This window comes from Argiope bruennichi, chromosome 7, assembly GCF_947563725.1.
Source record: "Argiope bruennichi chromosome 7, qqArgBrue1.1, whole genome shotgun sequence".
Classification (NCBI taxonomy): domain Eukaryota; kingdom Metazoa; phylum Arthropoda; class Arachnida; order Araneae; family Araneidae; genus Argiope; species Argiope bruennichi.
Window position 1 is genome coordinate 11,452,081 of NC_079157.1, and position 17,870 is coordinate 11,469,950.

General features: G+C 27.9%; 1 protein-coding gene across 1 annotated transcript in view; it reads left to right on the forward strand.

Moving 5' to 3' along the window:
- The first annotated feature begins 336 nt into the window (after positions 1-336).
- LOC129975179 (uncharacterized) overlaps positions 337-17,870 on the forward strand; it is a 196,213-nt gene continuing 178,679 nt past the window's right edge. Inside the window, exon 1 of the mRNA XM_056088151.1 lies at positions 337-655. Coding sequence (XP_055944126.1) covers positions 471-655 — 185 coding nt within the window. The 5' untranslated portion in view covers positions 337-470. The remainder of the gene's footprint in view (positions 656-17,870) is intronic.

Here is a 17,870-nt window from a genome sequence, read left to right on the forward strand (position 1 = left end):
CTTCACACCGCTAGCCGATTTAAATATAGGACTTAACATTTCACAGGAACATTCTATTACCTTAACTTTAATTAATTTTATTGATAGTAGAACGACACTAAAAAGTTTATTTTCAATTCTCTATACGTAGTGACGCTTTTTTTTCAAAACATATACCTCTTCCTGTGAAAAACTGTTGGAAGATATCCGAAAGTGTGATTCCCGGAAGTTATTCTCATAATCTGAGTATGTGCAGCAAAAATCATTTATAAGCAGCCTTTTTTGCAGAGGAATTACTTATAATTCAAGAAAATTTCTGCATTGAGATAGAAGTACTGAACTCATAATATAAAATAATAAAACCCATGGTGACATGAACAGTGATTTAATCAAATCTTGCTCATGTGCTTAAAGACGTTTGACAAACATTGAATCTGCTTCTTCTTATCACCAAATTTTCTGGCTTTTAAATCTAGTTCCGGGGAAACAATATGGATCGAAAGGACAAAAATAAAAGGAAGCAAAAGCACAAGAATGGTCAAAAGGCCGAAAAGAAGAAAATCCCGAGCGATCGCCACCGCTCGCCACACAGACATCAAAGTGGAGTCCAGGAAGTGTTCACCATTGACGCCTCAAACCACCAGGAAAGGCCACATTCAAGGAATGCTGCTCAGAAGTAAGTGTTTGCCTTTAGCTTATTCTTTCACTGTAAAAGAGAAGCTTCATGAAACACAGATGCAATGAAATCCATTGATTTATTTGCATATACGTTTTATACAAATAAATCAAAGAGAAAGAGAAACATTTAACTGAAATCATAATTTTTAAATTTATACTTTTTATTTAAATTTTTTAAAAAGTAAAAATTGAAATTAAAAATCTGTTTACACTCTTGAGTTTACAAAATTTTAAATAGGAAATATTCGATGAATGTGAAGGTAAATTTGTTTATTATTAAGTATAAAAGTGGAAAACAAAGGTTACCGACTTATATGTCGAAAGAAAAATATGTTGTAAATTGAGTTCTCACACATGATATGTCAATTAAGGAAGAATTAAAAATCACATATGTGCTCATAAAAAACTCGGATATATTCACAAAAAAATCGGATATAAATGTTTTTTGTTTTGTTACAAACAAAACAAAACTAAAATCAAAATAATGTTTTGTTTTTTTAAAAAAAAGTTATGCGTTAAAATTTTCAAACACACAAAATAGCGATGTTTCGAATTGAAAAGCTGCCGTACACATGAATGAATTTAAATCAGCTCATTTTTTTCGTGGATTCTCTTTCCAGATAGTCTATCAAAATTAAATTATTAATTAAAATTTATAAATATATTCTATTTATTTGTTGCTATTTAAATTTTATTTATTTCTGAAGAAGGCGAATTCATTTTCTAAATATATTTTAAACTTAAGTTTGTTAATTTGGATAGCATAATATAATGAAACGTAATATTAAAACCTATCTAAAAATGAAAAACCTTTTAGAAAAATATATAAGAGGACAATTTTTTGTCTGATCAACGTACAATAATAAAGAAAGATTATGGACAAGTGCAGTTTCTAAAAGTATCTGTAAACTATCAAAGATTTCCTTCCTTCTGATTTTAGAAAATGTTAATCGTTTCGTTCATAAGCAATTCGCTTGAATTAAAGTAATCCATAGAATCTTGATTACTGTGTTTTACTTTTCAGAAATATATGTTTCAAATTAAAGATTATAAATTTTACAACAATCTTCCAGAACAATGGCTGTTACCGAGTTTTTTCAAATTTTCTTTTATGTACTATTATAAACTGAAGTATTGTTTATTTTACTTAATAAACAAAGCAGACAATTCTGTTAGCCGATTTCCATTGATCAAAAAAGAAAAAAGTTTTAAATTGTTTCACGATTTCAGTAAAGTAATTCTCGACTCTTAAAACATCACCTTGAATTGCATTCACCGGTGGTTGCATATTATCCTGATAGAACCATGGCATTTTATAATTAGTTAATATAATTTTTATGAACAATTTTGAAGATAACTTCCTTTCCAAAAAATTTTTTATCACGCTGAAAGCTAAAGAAATTGTAATAAAATTAATTAAACCAATAAGATTCAGCTGGCACGTTTCGATTGCCCTAGAAATAAAGGCGACGTATTTTCTTCCTCCAGTTAGCGCAATCTTTTTTAAAAAAGGGAGTGAATTCATGTTGAATTTTTATCGACTACTTTTCTTACTAATTGTTTTTATCGTAAAAAATTACATACCTTAATTAAATTCGCATCTGAAATAAGGTAATTCTGATCTCGCACGTATTTCATTTACAATAAAAATTATAGATGAAACACGCCTAATTCCATATTTTAAGATTGCAAGGCTATTTTAAATAACCAAATAAGTTTAATAAATGTACTTATTAACAATGAAATATTTTTTTATAAACACAAACTATAATTATGTAAACGTGAAGGAAACGCAGCTTTTGATCCCCCTTTTACTTCTTTGAAGCAACTTTAAATATGAAAATAGTTTTTCTACTTAGTGAATTTTTGGTTCTATTTTTTATGCAAATGCAAGCTGGATAATTTTCAGTTCGATTATCTTTTAACTGCATGTCACAAAGCATCTTTTAACAATTTTTTTGAACGATACAATTTTATATTTTCTATCTTCAAATTTTCCAATTATATTTTCTTAAAAAATCTCTTATCGCAAAATCGCCTCTTCGTTATTTAAATATCGCATATTAATTACAGACAAAAACAATGAAAAAATTATTATTTCATTTGCTTTACGAAAACTTTTTAATGTTAGCAAAATGATTACTTTGCATTTGACGTTTTCTTTCCGCTCATCATTTGAAATAAACTTTTTTAACAGGTATTAAAAAATGCGGCATTTATAAAAGTGCTACACTAAATTTTCGTTTAATCTTTGCAAAATAAATCCATTAAGACTTTCTTGTATTTTGCTTTATCTCTATGTTCCTTAAATTATGAAAAATTAACTTTAAATTTATATTGCTTCTAGAACAAGGAAAACATATAACTGAAAATGTTTAACGCTGTTTCTATAGAATCTCCTTTTAGTGGACATGCTTGCGTTTTGTGTAGATTTTTTTAAACGTTTGTTTTTAATTCTTTGTATTTAATTGGCAAATTTAAAAGAAATATTTGCATTCAAAGAATTTTATTGCATCAAAGAGGGATAGGACGAAAATCAAATGTCTATTGAAACCTACGCATTAACACCTACTGAATCTGATCTGTTTTAAACTAATTTAATTCAACTTTTTGTGCATTGAAAAATATTTTTTTTTAAATATCCTACTCAAAGTTCTCAGAAAATATGTGCCTTTGGTTAACTTCATGTCATTGCTATTCACAGAATGTCAGAATTATTATTTTAATTATTATTTCTGAATAATATGTATTCAGAAATTATATTACTTCTTATTTTCGGAGTTTTTATATATTCATTTACAGTTTCCAAAACGCCAATTCGAAAACCAAAAATGCATTGCCTTTGGCCTTTTTTTAACTTGTAAATAAGTCATTTGTGCAAATGTTAGTCTAGAATATTCATTTTAAACTCCAACAAGAACCTGAGATAATAAACAAGATTAATAAACAAGAACCTGAGATATTGATAGATACAAACAAACGAAATTATTTTCGCAAACAACTTTCATAAATAGAATTAGCCACAAAAGTAATCTTATATGATGATGAACAGTACTGAAGGGGTATCCATTCAACTAAATCTATTTTATTCATCAATATCTTCTATAAATTCTAATTCTTTTACTCTTCTTTTTTACTATATTCTTATGTTCTTTGCAATTTTGGCGATAATTTTATAATTGAGAATTATTAAATTCTTTATAGCACTCTAAAAGCTATAAGATAATCACCAGGAATAAAATTTAATACAAATAAACTATATAATATCTTTCTACATCTACAAAATGGATTTCCTTTTTTGAATTATACAAAAAAACTATTACTTTTCAGAAAATTTTGTTAAAAAAGGAATTAAAATTTCCAAATTTCAATAAAAAAAATTTCTGCAAATGTAATTTCTTTTGAGAGTTGCATGAGTATATTAAATTGAAAATTTTCAAAAAAGGATCATAAGAAGTTTTTATAAGTTCCATTTTAAGGAATTTTCCAATCTAAAATTGAAAAAAAAAATGAATTCATTTTATAGATTTATTTTTTGCTATGAATGACGAAATTTCGATAAGTTAGAAATAAAAAGAGAACGTTAGAAAAAAATATGACAACTTTTTACTTAAAATTTGAAGAATTAGCAGTTAAATCCACGTTTGTTAAATGTGAGTCACTCTATTATACAGAACAAAGTAATTTGAATTTCTTTGACTTTTCTTTTTTATTGTTACAACAAAGCATTTATACATTTACTCCCATCAGAAAGCAATCTAAATTTTAGGTTCTGATTATTTATTCTGAGTTTCAACAGAAAAAAATATCAGTCAGAGGTTTTTAAAGCTTAGCAGTTCTTTGATTATGCAATGATCATAAATAGAGACTATTCATTTTTGTACTTTCAAGATTAAAATAATACAGCATTATTTGGAATACATTTAAAATTCACTCCTTGTAAAATTAGCCCTAAATTTTCTGTTGCAAATTTAGAAATGTAGTATATATATTCTATAACTGAAGTGTATACTTCAAAATTTAAAAGAATTTATTTCAAGAGTGAAAGCTAAGTTATACCTTGAAAGGAGATTAGATTTATAATACTTTCTATTCAAGTTATTTCTTTATGCATTTTATGCTTTCTGGGAAATCAGGATTCGTTCCTCCAGTATTTTAGTCATAAAATTCAACTACAATCGAAAAGTGCCAAATAAAATTAAAGATAGTCTTTTTCTTATTAAAAAGTTTTGTACGTTTAAAATTGCAGATTCTAGAATGATCCAGAAAGCAACGATATCATCCAACGGTTTTTATCAGGAGCTTATAGAATACATTTTAACATATATTACAGGAAATATATTGTTATTATCTAAGGAAAATATAATAGAATTCATAAAATATCTTGACAATAGTACTTTTGGTGTTTTGAACAATAAAATATGGATTTTTTTTTTATATTGGTCTGTATTTTTCCAAAGAAGTAAAAGTTTTTATCTTTGATAATTAAAAACACACACACACACACAAAACTTATACTAATATTTTAAGTCAAACATAAACAGTAATTTAAATCATTTAAAACGGAATGTATCACATATGTATCGTTTTCTTTTTTATGGTCAGTTTTTATTAAGTTTTTATGCCGAAAGCATCAAACTTCATCACGTTGCACTAATCGAATGTCTTATCATTTGATATAGTACTGCGAATCTTTAAACAAATGTTTTTATTTATCAAAAAATTTAGCTGGTCTTAAAATATCAAGTTCTAGATTAATCACTGAAATACAATCAAGAGTTTTAGAAGCTGAGAATTAACACTTTCAATGTAATATTCCAAATAATGCAATATTCTTTTTTTCCGGACTGTGAAATCAATTTTCTCTTTGATTCTTGAAAAATTTTCATTAGTTTTATTACTCCCTTAAAGAAACATTAAAATATAATTTTTAGAAAATAGAAGGTTTTAATGAAAATAAAAAATAATTTTATGACTTCTTTATCATCATTTTCCCTTCTATGAATATAAGAACATTATTGATTCACGTTCATTTTTTTTTCCATGCCTTCTTTCAGTTTTATGATTCGTCATTCATCAGAATTCACTTTTTAAACCTTATCACTGTTTTAAATTTATAAATATTTAATACTTTAAGGTAAAAATAAATACATATTTAGTATTTCTATTTTTAACTATACCATTAAAACAGCGGCTTGCATTTTTTTTTTTTGTTTAAATTTAGGAAGACTTGCAATAATATTAAGAAAATATTTCCCAATGAAATGATTCTATTAATTCTTAGTGAGTGTCAAATGCACTTCTAAATTGTATTTAATATTTAAAGGGAAAGTGCAGGAAACTTAGAGTTAAACTTTTCATGACTTGGAATTAATCTATCTCCCATTACATCGTTTAAATAAAGGCAATTTTAAGATATAATATAATATAAACAATAAGAATTTCAGAATAAAGTAAATCAGAAATATTTCAAAATTAGGAAATGATTGTAGTTGGAAACATTCCTTTTTAAGAATATCCAAATACTTAGAATGATACATAGGAAGTGAACTCATTCCCCTTTAATATGTAAATACGAAAAGAAAGAGGGGGGGAGGGAGAGAATTTGAATAAATTTGTTTATTTCAATTATTAACATAAAAGTTTCATTAATTAAGAAACTTATGAGCAAAGAGTATAAATTTCTATTGTGCATTTCTCACAATTTCTGTCTGTTTAAGGCAGCAAAATTCAGACATGTGAAGTGCCTTATTATTTGTGATTGTTAGCTTAAGGTGAGCATTTTAAAACCATTATGCAACCTATAAAATTCGATCCAAATAAATCCGTTAAAAAACCGGTAATCTTATTTTTAAATTAGATTTCAAGAAGACCAATCGATTCCTTTATCTATAAAAAAAATAGCTAAATTTTCAAATGAGCCTTTATGAGTTCCGAATCGGAGTATGAGTTCCGAATCGGAAAAGCGGGAACTGGATTTTTAAAGCGTTGTCAAAATCTCAAATGGCAGCATTCAACACTTAGAATTTTCTGTGCTTGCCTTTTTTAATTGGACCATCTATATGCTTTACACTCTCCATAAATTAAAAATAAAATTTATTTAATCCAGAGGTATATAGGTTTGAGTTATGTATTTTATAAATTTATTTTTCATTCTTTGAATTTTTCTCGGCATTTTTAATATTTTCAGAGAAAGAATCAGAGTCAAAAGAGAATGCCTAGAGATTTCTTTCAAAATATTATTATTCTGCAAATACTTTTACATCTGATAAATGTTTGTTATAGTGCAGTATTTTGTTTGTGTATGAATTGCAAAATGTGCGCATTGAACAATTTTTTTAAATCCAAATATAAATTTATATATGATAAAATAAATAATTTTGATATAAAATTAAAATATCTGTTGAGAAAATTTGATTCCTGAACAGAAAACAGGATTATTTGAGAAAAGAAATCCTTTCCTTTATGTTTTGTCCTTTTACGCATGATTTTTGTTTTTCCAGAATTTATTAATTTCTTTTTTTTAATTATAAAATTAAATATTTTTCATACTTTTTTGACGCCTTAGAACTCAAGTCTTCATCACAAATTCTTTATTTTTTTTAGAAGTGTTAATGTTAATAGAACTGAAACCCTTCACCCTGAAAAAAACACGCATAATTTACTAATATTTGAATTACAACGAAAATTGTAATTTAATAACGTGAAACTATTTTCCAATTTTTATTCTGTTCAATATGAAACAGAATGAACATTTAGATTTGATAAATACAAAGCTTTCAATTTGTAATAACTGATATGCCTTAACTTCTCAAATTAACAAGAGGATTGCGGCCAATTTTATGTTTTACTCAAAAGATGGCGCTTTAAATCGTAAGATTAAAAAAGAAAACGTATTATAATAGAATGCCTCGCTGAAATAAATATATATATCTCAAAAATAAGATATCATTAAAGACATTTTTCTGTTTATTTCTTTATCTTTTAAAAGATTTTTTTTTATCTTGAAATGGTGGCGCAACATTTTATAAAAAAAAAGTTTATTATGACTTCTCATTATTTGTATCTCCTTCCTGATCTCTATTAAAAGTCGTGTTTGGATAATATTTTAAAGATTATTTTTGATCATTTTTGTTTTCATGCACAAACTCATCACCTTCACAATAGAAATGTTTGGAAGCATAATAAATTGACATTTGTAGTGTATTTTATTTTCATCCGTCAAAAGCATAAAATAAAATACATTTAGCAGAAATTTTTTTTTCTAAAATTTGAATAATGTATTCTTTTTTTTAAAGTTTTCTTTAACCTTCATGTATTTGTAAGAGAATCCTTCTTATAATTCTTTAGGTATATATCAAAATTTTTTGTCCTCGTTTTTAATGACAAAACTTCGCATTTAATCGGCTTTTCATTAGTTATTTTTATATATTTATTTATTTCCACTCTGAAAAATATTGTCAAGAAAGGAAGTAAATCTCAGATTTATATCGGGTAATATTTTAATTAATGCTTCTCAGTGTGCATTTTTAGAACAACTAGAAGCATTTTTTTTTTTTTTTGGAAGAGGACTTGCATTACGATATAAATTCATTGAATTTTATGTCCTTGAAATTAAAATAGTATTTACATAAATTATTTATATGTTTTATCCTAAAATGACTGATTTTTGCGAGAGGTGCTTAAAGAATTTTGCGGTTAACGTTTAGTAAGCTGCAGCAACTGTCTTGAACATTGTGCCATCTAGCGAGAGCAATGTATACTAGAAATACCATCAGATGAAAATGTTGGGAACATTTTAAACTAGTAGGTAGGTTTCGAGTAAAATAAAAGCATTACATCATAAATTTTCCTTTTAAAAATAGAGAAAAGTCTAGTAAATTCATGTATAAAGAAATTGGAAATTCTACCGGTATTTTCTTTTTATACTTTTTTCTAATTTACTTTACGCCTCGCAAATAGTTAGAAAAAGAATTTACATTTGCAATGGGATATTAGTAAATAAGCAATAAACCAATGACTGTACTTTGGGTTGTTATAATTTTAAATACTCAGAAATTTTCAATCAACTGCATTATTTATCGTTTATCTTTTTTAATTATATTATTATTAAAATATACATAATTGATTCAAGTAGAACAACCAGTGCTACCAGAAATATTTGTTGTCGTGTTAAATGAATATATATATATCAAATAATTTCTCTGATAATGCACATTTGATAATGTTTAAGTTAGTAATTTTTAATAAAGAAAATTTCGATTAATCCATAATTTTCAAAGTTTTACTTTTCTTAAAGTATAAAATTATTTATAAAATTAAATTACTTAATTATTATGGAAATTATAAAGGTTACTTGTTTTTTGATGAATGATAAATAAATAATACACAATTCAATACGATAAAATCTATGATTTACTCAAAAATTTCCATATTATCCCAAATGACATGCCGTTACAAGTTACGTACAAATAATTTCAAAATTTTTTATGTGCATGTTTCTATTTTAAAAATTCAGTATTCTATTATATTGTTCACACAGAATATAATGTCTGCTCAATTAATGAGAGTATCCGAATTTAAAATGAAGGAACCGATGAAGGAAATAAATGAATAAAAAATAAACCAATGAAGAATTAATGAAAAAACGAAGAATTATTTTTCAGAATAAAATTTTTTATTCAATTAAATTAACTGATTAAATTGTTTAACAATTCAATATATCAGATAAACTCACTGTAAAAAACTATCTTGGATAAATGTAATAAAATAATTTTTCATGAAAGAATATTGATTAAATGTAAATATTTCTCTCTCTCTCTCTCACTTTCTTTCAATCAAAAGTACTAATTCATCGAAAAGCGTGAAAGCCATGGAAGAAATGTTCAACTTGAAAAACAGAGAAAGAATATTTGAAAATAATTTAAATTCATATTTCCACTAATGTTACCATTAGCATTTTATTAAGTTTCCCTTAGCTGTTGAATAACTGATCAATAAACAGATTTAATATAAAGTATCAAACAAAATCGCCTTTGGGGTTTTTTCGCATTTATATCTTCCTTTTCCTCCCCGTATTCGACCTAATTTTCTCTTCCTGTAGTGTTAGTCCAAAGGGGGCTGAACCCTCCCCCCTCAATCTCCCATTAAATACCGGTCGATCCCTCTAACTGTAACGGAAAACGTTACATGCATTGAAACCACTCCTACCGGGGTGTGGTTACAAAATAAAATCGTTTAAAAAAAGAAAGTAAAAATGTTTGCTTCAAATTCAAATGAAAGCAACTGCAGCACTTTTCGGACTTCTGTCATTCCACATGCAGATTTAAAATATAAATTCGAGTAGATAAATGTTAGAGAAAAGACTGATACATCAAATATTTAAATTGTAATTCTTGAATGCGTAAAAATATTAAATTCCAGAACTCACAAATTAAAAACTGAAGATCACAAATGAAAACTGAAGAACCAGAGTGACTCTTTTATTATATTAATCTAAAGAAACTTTAACTTTCTGTAACCTTATAAAGACTTCAGTTCATTAGAAAACTATGTTAACAACAGCAAATCTTACTCCAATTGTTGCTAGAAAAACGTAGATTTAAATTGCTTATTCTTTTAATGACAATAAATCGTTTCATTTATTATTAATTACAGTCATCGTATATGTTGGAAACATTTTTGATATAAAAAATGTTTCAAATATGACAATTTTAAGATATTTTACAAGGAGAATGTTAGAAGTTTTTCAGACGTCCTGTAAAAATAGTTATTTCCGTCAAATTAATTTGAAATATAATATAAAATGAGCTTGGATTGGTGTCTCAAAATACCTCTATGTAATTTGATAATTAGTCTTTTGTCAGATCATTTCTTTATATCTTAATTTTAATTGTAACATTTATCAATAAAAATTGTTTAAAATGGCAAGCAAGAAATTTAAATTCACTGAGAACTGCAATATGAAAATTGATTATTTATTTTATCTTTCCTTCTCCGAGTGAGAAGTGGCAACTAAATGCTCCTTGTAATATGCTTTCAGGCAAAAATGTAATATATATATATATATATATTCAGATCCATTGCCATTTATGTGATGCCTCAGAATATAAGAAACATAGAACAGCCTTTCAAAGACAAAGGGAGAACATTTATCTTTCTCAATTGTTGGTTTTTATTTTTAAATATCATTTCACTGTTGTAAAATTTATAAGCATTAGGAAATGTTTAACGATACCACTTGTTTTTCTTCAAATATATTTTTCTTTTTCGATTATTACTATTTTGAAGATAATCTTTATTGGCTTAACTAGTTGATGCGTTGCTCGGAATCAAAATATTTTCATATACAATATTTAAATGGAAAAATTAATTTTGTTTAAATTATTGTAATACATATAATCTTTTTATTATATTGAACCACTTGATTGAATGGGTCGCTTGTAAGATAGACGAAGGATATATCAGGTTTTTCTTTCATTTATTTTTAGGCACCGCTAAACAACTGCTTTCAATCAATAAAAAGTTTTCTAAGAAATATGATACAGAATTTTTTTTAAAATACCGGTAGAATAGATCAATCTTACTGCTACCATATTTAGAAACTATATGAATTAAATTTTTAAAGAATTGGTCACAATTTAAGAAAAAAAGGTACTTTGAGGAATTTGGTATCAATTCAAAAGTACAATTCGGTATTTTCAGATGTATTAAAATATTTCTTGTAAAATAACTTGCTCTAAAGTAATTCAGGAAAAATGACAATCTTTAGGTTAGTTTCTAATTCACTGAATATTTAATTAATCTCGACAGCTTCTTTTCTCTTACCTCAAATATGTGTGTAAAATTTAATTGAAATCGGCTCAATTATTTTAGAAGAAATGTGGAATATACGTAGATACCTAATCACAATGACTTTTGTTTGCATTAAAATTGGTATATTTCATAACACTTAAAACAATTTTACCGTTCACTTGTGTAAAAAATCAACAACTTCTTCAAACCAATCTTTCGCCCCGACTAGGGATCGAATAATATTTTACATCCGATAGATCTTTCAATAACATTTCGTGTAATTTTGAAAAAAAATAAAAGAAACTACCAAAGTAACAATTCTTCTCACAGTATGGATGGATTAAATTCATTGCATACAATCCATTGCACACATATTATCTGATTCAGTTAGATTTCAAAGGAATCTTGAATATCCCCAAATTGTAATTCTCGTGAAATCGATTTCATTCACTGCCGATTCCAGTAGTTTCCCACACTCTTAAAATTTCGATTAAAAGAAATTATTTGTTCGTTTTCTCCACATGAGTCCACAAAACCCAAGTTCATTTTTTGAGGATTTCGGAGAAAGCTTTGAAAAAAGGGTGGAAAAAAAAAAAAAAAGATAGATTCCGCAAACTTCAAAGTATTACCGCTGCTAAAAAAAAGTAAATCAAAAAACATTTCAATGGGGAAGAGCGAAAACGAGGAGGGAACTGGGTAGAAAGGGGATTTTCCGAGTGAAAGTGAAAGGGACCAGAGAGCGAAAAAAAGTTTGGGGGAGAAAATTGGGCCAAGGTCGTTTTCAAAATGTCCGTCCCCCCTTCTCTTTACCGATTTATTTTTATCCAATCTGTCGAGAGGACAGATCATAAGGGGTCCTAAAAAATCAATAATCGGTCGGTATGGGAAGGGAAAAACTTGTGTCAAAGTGAACATTAATATAACATTTTTGAAAAAAAAAATGATGAAAACGAATCCCACGGATACTAGATAACAGTTGGTGCAGTGAGTCAATACATAATATTGTGTACAATTCTTTAGTTTGGTAGTTTCTCACTTTTTTTACAGACACACTAAAAACAGATTTCAAATTAGGAAATCGAACCAGTGTTCAGTTTAAAGTAATCTAATTTTGTCTGCGCAGCTGGGATCTTCCCATTCAATCGCAGAGCTTCCTTTGGAACTATCTGTTATTGTAGTATTGTCAGTTTGAAGCACCTTCAATCGTAGAAGGTAGCTGACAAAATAATTACAATAGAGAAACACAAATGTGCTTCGGTAATATGATGGGGATCCTGATACCAGCAGCTGTGTAAACTTCGATGAAATTGTATCTCTCGAATATTTTGCTTAAATGTGCAAAAGATTTTTTCAAGCATTTTATTTTTCTCCTTATTCTATTTCCAGCATATGTTAAGATTTAAAATTTTTCTTCAAAATAAAATAAGGGCTGTTTAGCGTAAGATAGAGCGAGGGGGTAGGGGTAAGCTTTCATAGATATCAATAAATAAGTAGTAGCATCGAAATTTTGAAGGAACTGATATAAAAAGAAAATAATAAAAATTTTCAGCTTGAGGGAATATAATCGAAAAAGAAAGGGGGAGTAAAAGTTAATATAAAAAGGCTATTTTTAATGAAAGTTGGGAATTAACAACTTGAAATCCTTTCCGTAAATATATATTTAAACATTGTTTGTATAACAGAAACACTGTGAGTCTGAAGAAAAAAAAAAGGCTTTTTTTTTTAATTTAAAAAATATTTATTTTATATGGATTTTTTATAGGAAGTTCTTGTTTTTTTCACTCTTTTATAAGGTAAAAGAAAATAAAAACCAATTTATTAAATAATTGGTCATTTGTTTCTTATTTTAAATCCCTCTTTCATAACCATCGTAACTGCTTAGATCGTAAGTTCACTCGACTTGAAATTTCAAGGTCAGTGTTTTGAAGGCAAGAAATCATTCATTTCAGATTCAATACACGTGTTTTCTAAATCATCAGCGAAGTTGAATCACCTTTTTCTTTCTTCATCTCATTCCACTTTCTCTTTCATTTTGAGTCTTCGAGCTGTATTTCCTTCCATGGGAAAAGTCTTTTTTTAAGAAACCGCAAAGGTCAATGTCACCGGCTTGAAAAACCGCAAGTAAACCTTCTCAGACAAAAGATATAATGATCGCAAGTTAAAATCTGAAATCACTAGCGTTAAAGCTTTTCTGAATGGAAATCTTGATCTTAATACAAGCAACCCTTTTTCCCGGAACAAGCCATTTGATCATGTAGACTAGCAATTTTGCTTAGACCAAAGCAAGGTATTAAAAGCATAACTCCCGGTGGTTGTCATTACGGCAAAATATCAATAATGATTGTGCAGAGGAGGGAACTAGAAGATTTTCTGTGAAAGATGCATGAACGGATGATCCGAAATAGTGTAATGGGATGACTTCAAAGGCTATTGCTTCATGACAGACAGGAATTTCCAGAGTTGCAGATCAAAACGCATGCGAAAGAAACATTGTGAGCAGAGTAATTTTTTCAGTGAAACTGCTCGTTTTCAAACACGTGTTGACACTTAGTCATTCTGCATTTGGTTCATTGACAGGTATTTGAGAATTTTGCTTCCATTTTCTTTCTAAAGACAGTCTTGAGTTAATTTCTTCGATAAACTGCTTTTAGAGTATTAATTATTGCAGAGTAATCATTTATGTTATGAAAGAAATTATGGATTGCGATGAATTGAAATATTTTTGCAATGTAGAAATAATTAAATCTATAGCTTAAAAAATACAGGAGAAAAAGGCGAAAATGTTAAATTTGTAATACACATAGGATTTATTTAACGTTTTCAGGTGCTTAACATAATTCTCGCAATAAGTGAGTGCATAGTATACAAATGCATCTTTTTGAGATTTAGTGAAGAATATCATTTTCAAATTCTTGATCAATATTAATTGCGATTTCAGTAAAAAGCATGTAAATTTAAGTTTACTTATCTTAAATAAATATCTGGGAAACTAGATCCTTAAATTAAAATGTCATTGTTTATGTATATATGTTAAATTGAATGTTTAAATTAAATAATAAATGAAAAGTGTTCTAAAACAAAGTAAAAAAAGTATTCTTCATACAGAAAATGTTTGTATTCTTCTGTCAAAACTGTTTAATTAAAAGGAAAAAAAATTATCAGAAAATAATCAGCATCGTATTTGCAATACTTTAAAACACAAACACATGTCAGTGGAAATCTTGAAATATTCGCACTTCTCTTTCTTTCCATTTTCAATTTTTTTTTCTTATTTTTATCAAGTTAAAACGGATAAAAGTTCCGATACCTTCTTAAAATCTCATTGAAAAATCTTAATATTAGGAAAAACAATGAAAATATTATAAATCTTCGCTCGTTTTTATTCTTTTTTTCACAAGCCATGTACATATTTTTTAGTCCAAATTAAGTCAAATAAAAAATTATACACCTTTTTAAAAATCAACTTAGAGAAATTCTTACGCCACAGCCAACTCTTGCGACGGCCATAAAAAAAGGAAAATCCTGCCACGCTCCAGGTAATCCTTTCAGTCAAAAGAAGATTTTAACATTTCGAAACTCAAATTAATTAGCATCCTTTCAGGGGCAGCTCCGTCGGTCGTAAAATTCCAGAGGTGATCCTACCCTTCATCAACTGAGATCCGTTGCAAACTGCGAGGGGAGGGGGAGGCAGGACGATGAATATCAAAAAAGACGGCGTCAATAAAAGGGTTGAGCCGAACTCAAACAGTAGAAGGGAGGCGGAATTCTCCGGTATAGTTTTTTATAACCCTCTCACAAAGTTACTCTTCCATTTCAATAGATGAAGTGAGGATCGGGTTAGGGGGTCACGCGAAGGGGTTGATCAGTCAGGTGGCTATTTTGGCAGTTTTTTTCTCTAAGGGAAAGGGGGGGACAGGAAACAAGTGGGCGTTGGAACGCAGAGCTTTGAAGCACTAGTAAAAAAAGGAAAGGGGTAGAAGTATTTGCTTTACTTGCACCTCCCCCCTCTCATTCCCTCGTAACCCATTACTCCCCGGTCTATAACCCCATCGTTACAGTATGGGGCTGTAAAGAAAGTTTCGATGCGGGGAGTGTTGGTGGAGTTAAATTGGGGATACTAGAACGTGTACATGCGTGAAAAGTTGGCGGCGGTAAGCTTTATGTAAATTATTTTAAAATTGTTTCTTTTCTATGTCCAACTGCGAGTCTTTGACCGGAAGATTCGGGGACCATATACATATTCAAATAATTTTTGAATACTATGTCTAATTGGCATTTGAAATTTAAATTGTAGAAACAAAATTATTTTATCTGTTAGTGAAAGATTCTATACCTGAGATATATTGATTAAACAAGGATTTTTTAAACTACTGTTCGCAATCCAGTAAGATCGCTTAGAAGGTGTATTAAGGCTGTGAGAATTTTATAAAAACCCTATTTCAATTCCTTTAATATTTATCGGCAAAAAAGCACGAAAATCATCATGACTCAAAAGATTTCATTAGAAATTCTTAAAAGCTGCTTTTAATTAAATTTTATTTATAATTTATTCTTTAATCTGATTTAAATGCAAACTACAGATTGTAGCAAAATCATTGTAACAGAAATTGGATTTTTTTTTCTACTCAGAAAAGCGTTACAACAGAAACAAGCTTAAGAAATTCTGGTTTTAACATAAAATGATGCAATTAAAGGTATCTCTAGGAATAGATTTACTAATCCTAAATTATTTAAATCTGATACAGAAATTTACAGTTTAAAAATAGAAAGATTAAAGCTTAGTTCTGGAAAATACGTAATCACAGGAAAAGAGAGAAGAAGAAGCAATAAATGTGTTGCTGTGAATAAGAATTATACAAAAAAATTTAGCGTGACCTCTATTATAAAATTATATATGGATAGCCAGTTTTAACTTTGGACTTATATCAAATCAAGGATTCAAACCAACTTTTTAGTTTACTAAGTGCATCTTGCGGTATTTAACCTTTGAAAGTAAATATTTTGCAAATGATTCTTAATCTCATATTAATTATATTTTTTTCCTCGTAATTTAAGTTTTTAACAAGTGTTCTATGACGTATATATGAAACATATGGGGCAAGATTTAACCACTCCATTTTCATTGTTGCTTATGGTTTTAAGCTAAATTAAAAATTCGCTCCATTTAAATTGAAAAATAAATTAAGAAAGTTATCTTCAGAGACTTTGAAGACAAAAAGATTTGTTCTACTGTTAATAAATAATTTTCGCTAGACGGATTTTCGCTAATATTAATGATTACTAACGAATAATTTTCTATTCGTTAGCATTCTTACTACTATTACTATTACTAGTACTATTCTTCAGTTTTCCCATCTTTTTTATAAAATTATTTGAATTACCAATTTATAATTTCTTGAACAAGAAGAACAAAATTTTAATGAAATTTCAGAAATCTGGATCATTTTTTATATGTTTTGATAACTAAACAATCTAAAAAAAAAGCAAATGTTGTGAAAACTCTCTAAACACTACATGTTATTGTGCTTAAGATGTCTCACTTCAAAGCATTGGAATTTCAGCCATCTTAAAAAACAAGCAATGCTACAAGAGGCCTTTATCATCCTCCACTTTTAAAGGCAACAAGATGCCTCAACTTTTATCAGCCAAAATTTTCTCCATATTGTTGCCTTTAGGATTGCTGCCAAATTTCTTTAAAATAAAGATGAACTTTCTTTAGTATATATAAATTGCAGATATTTATAGCTGATAGCTTCAGAAATCTTCGCTGTATTTTAAAGTTAGTGAAAAATTGCTCTTTTTTTTTCTTTGCTAAGCATTAAAAAGTAGCATATATCCATTCATTGAAAGCACAATTTCGTAAGATAAAGAAAAAAAATCATAAAAATTCATTAGAAAACTGTATTCTAGTTTTCTATTTAACCATCGAATTTTTTAAAGCCTATACAGATCCATTTCTGAAAAGAATGAATTATTTTTTCGGCATCTGCGATTTTATGTGAATATATGAATACGTGAATACATGCATTCATAGCATTGTTCTGTTTAATAATGAATTTTAAAATTTAAATTACTTTTTTAAGAATGTTTTCTTTTATCTCAGAAAAGAGATTATGTAACTACCTCCCATGCAGTTTAGAAAGAAGGAAGTCTTATATATCGTAAAAGAGACATTTGAATGATTCAGAAACGGATGTATGCTCATTGATTTAATTTTGTTAATTTTTGTATGATCCCTTGTGGTAACAGGATCGGCCTTTCGTTCAAGGACCTCTCTATGTACCCAATTAAGTTCTTGAAATTCTGTGAGCCATGCGTGTGGTTTTACAATTCATTCGGCTACTATGACAGAATTTTTTTTCTTTAACAAGTTTTCACATTGTTCACCGAGTTCCAGAATGTTTAACTGTTTCAATAAA